The sequence below is a fragment of the Excalfactoria chinensis genome, chromosome 2 (genome assembly GCF_039878825.1).
Source record: "Excalfactoria chinensis isolate bCotChi1 chromosome 2, bCotChi1.hap2, whole genome shotgun sequence".
NCBI classification, from domain to species: domain Eukaryota; kingdom Metazoa; phylum Chordata; class Aves; order Galliformes; family Phasianidae; genus Excalfactoria; species Excalfactoria chinensis.
The window spans coordinates 129,689,972-129,697,018 of NC_092826.1; the positions used below are offsets into that span (position 1 = coordinate 129,689,972).

The 7,047-nt window shown below is 42.0% G+C and overlaps 1 protein-coding gene across 1 annotated transcript; it reads left to right on the plus strand.

Annotated features, from left to right (window-relative positions):
* Nucleotides 1-438: 438 nt before the first annotated feature.
* Nucleotides 439-4,521, plus strand: GJD4 (gap junction protein delta 4). The gene is made up of 2 exons (XM_072330358.1): nt 439-502; nt 3,335-4,521. The coding sequence occupies exons 1-2, from the start codon at nt 439-441 to the stop codon at nt 4,519-4,521; spliced, it is 1,251 nt and encodes a 416-aa protein (XP_072186459.1).
* The last annotated feature ends 2,526 nt before the right edge of the window (nt 4,522-7,047 follow it).

Here is a 7,047-nt window from a genome sequence, read left to right on the forward strand (position 1 = left end):
CATGCTTTTCTTCCCTTTCCCCCATCCCTGCCTTTCACCACTGAAACATCTCAGCAATGCCAGGAGGCTGGTATGCCCCAGGAGGTTAAGAATAGTCTACAATGGGAAAGATCACTCCTGTTGTTGTTCGTCTGCTTGCAGTTGTCTGGACAGAAGATCCACTAAAGAGGTAAGAGCAGTGGGATGTGAGCAGCCAGAGCTTTTCTAAGCAGATTTAAACCCTTGGGAAGACTTGTTCCCATATCCAGAACTATCAGCCTTGTTCAAATCATCAAAGTAATCCAGTACCAGTAACATTGTTGGGGCTGTGTTTCTTGTTTTCATCTTTGACGCTTACCAAATATTTCTTCTTTCTTTATTCCCTAAGTCTGACCTACTTGGGAAATGCCAAACCAGTTGAGCCATCAGGAGCCAGCAGTGCTGTGAAACTGATCCAACATGGAGCACTGGGACTCACTGGGATTTTTGGTTGTCACTCTCAACTATAATGTGACAATTATAGGTGAGTACTTTAAAACTGTTCTGCTCTTTCTTTTGATGCTCCTAGCCTGAAGCTATGTAAATGCTCACTTGATTGGACAATTGGTCATTGACACTGGTCATCCACTTTGATTGCTAGCAATCCCTTTGTGACCTTTAAAGAAGTTATTATTTACATATGTGATTTTAAAGTAGTCATTGTATTTCTTTTCTTGTTAAATTGACTCCTACTTCCTCTCCAATGGTCATTTTCTGAGCTTTAGAAAAGAATTCTGGCATAGTTTTCCAATTTGGCTTTTGATGCTCAAGCTTCACACTGGCTGTAGGGAATGTTGTATGGACTGTGGTGAAAAGACACAAAAGTAATTCTTCATTAAGAAGGGAGAAAGCTTCTCTTTTACAGGAAGACATTTGCTCGCAGTTAACTACCATCGTAATGCTTATTTTTCATTTGTATAAATGAGTAAAGTTCACATGCACTAAAAACAAATATAAAACAAACAGACAAGCACAGTTTTTTGGCAGCAAACAGTGAGGTGTGGGCTTATTTTCTTCTTGTTTAAATAAGACACCCTTCTTCTTTTATAGGCTGCTTGGAGAAAAGTGTGAGTCAGATAAAAACTTTCCAGAGCCATTTGAAACCTCTTCACTCCCACCATAGGCAGGGGCTGCAGCTTGTGCTGGGTGCTGCAGGGGCTGTGAGGACTGAGCCATTAGGGAAGGCAATGCATGGAGGGTTCTCTCTAAAATGGGTGTCATACTAAACTGCTTCCTAAGGAGCCATTGATTTTTTTTATTTATCTTTTTTTAAGCAGCACTCCCTATCATACACATTCTAATTAAAAATGAATAGGGAAATACCACGGAGTGTCTTGAGCTTAATTAACAAAAGTGCTTCAAACACTTCGTGGTCCTCACAGGGTAAAAATGCAACCTCACTATGAGGCATCGCTTACTAAAGGTGAGTGATTCTTTACTGCTGGTGTTTTTTATTGTCTGATACTGACAAAAAGAGGGCAGCAGCACAGCCTGTATATCAAATACAAGGAGCTAAAAATACATCAAAACCACCGCTAAGGTTCAGGTGACTAAAGATGAAATGGGAAGGCCTCATCTTATTTAGGTGGTATATTATTTTGCCTGGAGCAGCAGGTTTCTGTGAGTGCAGTTTTACTGACCCAACCCCATAATCTGTCCATTAGCCACAAAGGGTTTACGTGGGGCATTCCAATTGTATGTTCCATGTGGTAATAGATACTAATAATACTACAGAAAAATGTGCACATTGAAGATTCTTACCAACTACAGAGAAATAGTTTCATGGGAAATAGCAAAGAATGTTGCTGAAGACAAAACTTGTAAACAACTGTGTATTTTAGAGAAAAAAGGGTTTGGGGATCTGGACTTTTAAAAGACTTTCAGAACAGGAATTGGTGCTGTTTCGCAGATTTTGTGCATGTGAGATGTGCAATCACTATTCTTGACTTAAGCTATTCAGCGCATTTCTCACCTGTTACCTGCACTCAGCTTGCTTCTACGTAGTCTCTGAGTTGCCATTTGTGCATCTGTGGTTACAATCAGTTTCTTAGATGTTCCTTAAAGTACAGAATTCAACTCATTGCACATTTCTGTTTGTTATGTATGTGTGTGTGTGTGTGGTTTTTGTTGTTGTTCCTAAATGTTTGTTTTTTTTTCTTTCTTTTTTACTTTTTGACGTGTTTTAAAAATACATGAAACTAAAGCAGGGGATTGTTAAATCAAAAGCATTTTTCCAAACCACATATAGGAGCAGTGACACTACTCAGAAGGAAACTTGAGAAATTCAAGTGCTAAACTGTACTTCAAATGTGGGATTTTTCTGTGTATTTTTGTGCTTTACCCTATAGTGGCTTGTTTTCAGACTTCCCAACCCAGCTCAGGAAAAGGACTTCTTTAAGAATAGCTTTGCCATCAACTGAGCAACTTGTGTAACTACCAAAAAACCTTTATGAAAAACCTACCCCATCCAAAAGTCCTCCAAGAAACCCTCATGAACAACAAAGTCTCATTCTAAAGATACGACATGCAGGGTTACAGTTCCTGATTTTTCAGTATTGTTGGTGTGATGGAATAAAGTTAATTTTTTATCTCTCCCTACTTAAAAGAACCATTTGAAACAATTTAGTAAAAGACAAATACAAGTGTATGGAAATACTAAACCTGTAAGTCTTTATGTGGTGTTAAGACAGAAGGGAGATTTTGGTCTGAATGGAGAGACAGCGTGCCAGGGTGCAGGATGATAGTAAGGTATGCTCAAGACAAGGCTACCAGAGAAGTGATACAGAGAAATGACAGGGTACACATGTAAACACACAAATGCACATTTGTAGTACGTTTTGAATAAGTTTTCTGGTAGCACCTGTTAGTAGCTCATGAGTAAATACCAGTCTAGACACTGCAGTAAGCTTTACATATGACTTCATGTCCAAGAACAAATGCTACATCATAGAACAGTCACTGGTATCCTGAGGAGTTTCATGCCATGCTAGCTGATCAGCATCAACACAAAATGGGATTACTCCATTCTTTTTACCAGGTTTGGGCATGTTCGGTGTGTTTTTGTTAGGCTGCGTTTTCAATTTGCATGGCTTACTGTATGTCAGACTCCTACACTGTCAAGTCTAGATGGAAGTTATGGAATATGCTGGCTAACACATTCTCACAAGTTTCAGTCCCAGTCAAAACAAAGCCAATGAGGTTCTTTTAAAATAGAAAACTAACTTCAGAGGTATCATTTTAAATGCATTGTATATAGAGACTATCATCTACCTTCTCTCCTTCTCAGTGCTCTACTCTTTCTTTTGTTCTCTTCTAGGAAAGATCTGGCTAATGCTGGTAGTTCTGCTGCGAATGGCAGTGGTGGTGTTAGCAGGTTATCCGCTCTATCAAGACGAACAGGAGCGCTTTGTCTGCAACACCCTGCAGCCTGGATGCTCCAATGTTTGCTATGACTTGTTCTCTCCTATATCTCACTTCAGGTTCTGGCTCATTCAAACTGTGTCTATCTTGCTACCTTACACTGCATTCAGCATTTATGTTTTGCACAAGGTAGCAACATACATTGTAAGAAAGCACTGTTTGCTGTATGGATGCAGAGGGAAGAAGGGTTTGTCAAGTCCCAAAGACCTGAAGGAACTCTGTAGGAGAGATCTCGTCAATAGATTGGATTGTGATGTGGACAGCCTAAGTGTCCTCAATTTTTCTGGGGCATACACTGTTCATCTTCTTTTTAGGACACTGATTGAGGCTGCTTTTGCAGCTGCACAGTATTTTCTTTTTGGATTTTTTGTTCCCGAGCGCTTTTCCTGCTATCATTCACCTTGTACAAGCTCAGTTGATTGCTACATCTCCCGGCCCACTGAGAAATCCATCATGATGGTTTTCATCTGGAGTGTCACCAGTCTGTCCTTTCTCCTCAGCCTTGCTGACCTTGTCTGCGCTCTCCGGCAAATGACAGCAAGAAGCCAGAGAAGCAAGCAGCTGGCCAATCCCCACAGAGAGAATGAGGGCCTTTTAAATATTCCCCCAGAGCTGTCTGGTAGCTCTTCCCCACCCCAAACTCAAGACTGCCCAGCACTGAATGGCAGCCAGACCAGCGACGGCTCCTGCTCACTTCTTTCTGAAGAGGAAGAGGAGGCTACTCTTCAACCTGAAGAGGTGTCTCAGCAAGCTGCCAGCACTAACCTTAACAGCAACAGCCATAAGCCCTGCATGTCAGGAGATCTTACTGTTAAGCAAGATAGCATTGAAGAAACCCTGTGTGCTGGTGACAAGCAAGGAATTACATGCCAGCAGGTGAGACCTGGGCTCCAGCAAAGCTTTGTTAAAGATACTGCCCTGACTTTGAGACCTCAGATCAAGTCTCACCTTGGAGCTTCTTCCTCTGTAGTTCAGAGCAAGCTTTTAGGATACTACCCTTCAGCTGAGCTAAAAAATCCTGATGCACAATCAAATTATAGCAGTACTAGTTGCTTGAGATCAAAAAAGTCCGAATGGGTATAGAGCCCTGAGAGCACCCTATGCTTTCAGCCAGCTGGACAGATTGCCATGCTCCTGAGGGGTGTCAGAAAGTCAAGGGACTATGGGGCAGAGACTTGCTGTTTTGCTGTACATGGTTAACCAAAGAAGGAGAAACAAACCTCCCCTGAGGAGGAAGAAAAAGCTCAGATGAGAATTGAAAGGATATTGCATTAACTGAACTGTTTTTTCTGAAAATACAACATATTCACGCTTTTCTAGATGTGACTCTAAAAAGCGGTGGACTGTGACTGACCTGCTGTCCTAGGAGTTCATTTGTGAAGCTGTTTGCTCTCACCTACTGCAACAGGTTGAACTTAGGAAAGATGTGACTTCTAAGCACAGTTGTATGTTGTCCTCTCTCAGAAGGTTCATTGATCATCTCCTCACAATAAGCTCCCCAAGCCCACCTTAAGAAAGGACAAAGCAAGAGTAGGTAACAAATAAAAATGATTATGCTGTAGCATAGATGTTAATATGCAAAGAAAGGCTGGATCTTAGATTTTTCTGTATTGAAGACCACACCTGCACTCGTTAGCAGCACCGCAACAGTACTGGCCCTGAGGTCAGCTGACACAGCCTGACCACGTCTGCATTACTCAGCTCCATGAACTCCGAAATGAGGTGGCTGCATGGTTGAGTGCTGAGCTGCAGAGCTGGCCAGAAAGCGAACAGCAGCAGCTTGGCAGTGCAGGGCTGAGCTCGAGTGCCCATGCCTTGGCACCACTTACTGTGTGTGATTTTATATATGATTCCTTATGTGTGGTTTTAGATCTACTAATGACATGTCTACAGTGTTACATATTAATATGAAATAGTCACGCTAGGTTCCTATTTCAGCAGGAGAATGATTCAACTGATCTGTCCCAGGCATCCCTTCTGGTCATCCCACCAGAGTCACCTTCTGGTTCTATTTCAACCATTATATGATTATCCCAGCCTTGGGCTTAGGGAAAATGATTTCTAATCCCAGAGAAGGATACAGCAACAATATCTAGGCAAGTGCTCACCCTGTGTGACTGACAGGCACTAATCATTGGAAAACATGTCTAAATGGGGTGAATCACATAATAACTTATTGCTGTCACGCTTTGTGCTTTCTTTTGATATGAATCCTCTTGCATTTACATAAGCGTGTTCCAGCAGTGAAGCATGGAAGTGCGTGAGCTGAATTTCCTCATACCTGGTGAGTGTGGGCTGAAGGCTGCAGACACCTGCAGATATCAGTGTGGGTGGGTGCAGAGCAGCACATGCTTAGGGAATGCACCAACAGAAAAGCCTTTACATAGGCTGCTCTGCAGGATGGCGCAGGCTGGTGTCAGCAGCTTCCGCTCCTCTTGGACTTATGCAAAGAAAAAAGAAGCCGAGACCCCATTTGGCCCTCACTTTGCCATATAACAAATATCTGTAATGACTTAAAGGCTGGTTCCTCACCACAGCAATAAGGAAAAACAGCTTTCATTTTTGTCCTGTTTGCTCCTGTGGGTGCACATACCTTTGGGACAGTCCGGTTCACAACTCTGTATATCATTCCTCACACATACAAGGTAAAGACCAGCACATAATGATCCCTCACCTTCTCCATCCCTTCAGGAACTGGGAAGCTTACTGGATGGACAGAGCTACTCTTTGGAGGCAGAATTTACTTTTGTAAAGTAGCTCGCAACCCTGAAGTGTGCTAAAGAATGCCTTAATTGCTACTTTCTGAGCAATGTTTTTCCCTTCATTAGCTCTGTTTGTTTCTTTTATCATGTGTGCTTGCTGTATGTTTTGTCATTTCCAGGACAGAAGTGGCATTAATTATTAAATTTATCATAGGCAGAAAAACATTAAATATTTAAATTCCTCAGCCTCCAAAGCCTCTGTAATGGGGTCTGCGCTGATTACCCACACCAGAACTAAAGACTGAGACCTTTTGTGATTCACTGCCTTTCCTCAGCTGTGAGGAGGAATGCAAGGAACAAATGTGGATTCAGGCTGTGGCGTACATCCCTCAGTGTAAGATATAAATAGGATGGGATAAATAATAAATGTACTGTGGCTGGACACAGTTTACTTGTTTGTGTCCTTAGTTAGACATCTTGTAGAGCCTCGTTCCAATCGAGAAGATCCTCTTTGTGTCTGGAATAGAAAGTGAAATGATTGAAAATCTCCCTTATTCTGTTTGTGGTTTCTGGTCATGAAACTCTGGCCCAGGTTTGTGCTGCTTGTCTGCAGAGTGGACCTCATGCACCCATCAACTCCCAACATAAACACCTGAACACTAACACTGCAGGACTCATATGGTACAAGAAGGAACGGATACTTCTGGCATCAACCACTCACTGCTTAGGGAATGTCTCCAAGTCTTCTAAAAACTCTTTGCAAGTTTTGTTGATTAAATTATAAAGGCATGGTTTTATAAAGCTGGATGGATTTATCAGCAAGAGAAGACCAAGGAAGATGTGCAAAGATGTTTGTGCTGTTCTGAGCTCCCCCAGCTCAAGCAAATTAGAAGACATTGCTGGTGGG

What these genes read in the sequence shown, in the direction of transcription:
- GJD4 (XM_072330358.1), top strand. Translation starts at nt 439, where the DNA reads ATGGAGCACTGGGACTCACTGGGATTTTTGGTTGTCACTCTCAACTAT. An exon ending in CTATAATGTGACAATTATAG is followed by an intron (nt 503 to 3,334) that starts GTGAGTACTTTA and finishes GTTCTCTTCTAG; the next exon opens with GAAAGATCTGGCTAATGCTG.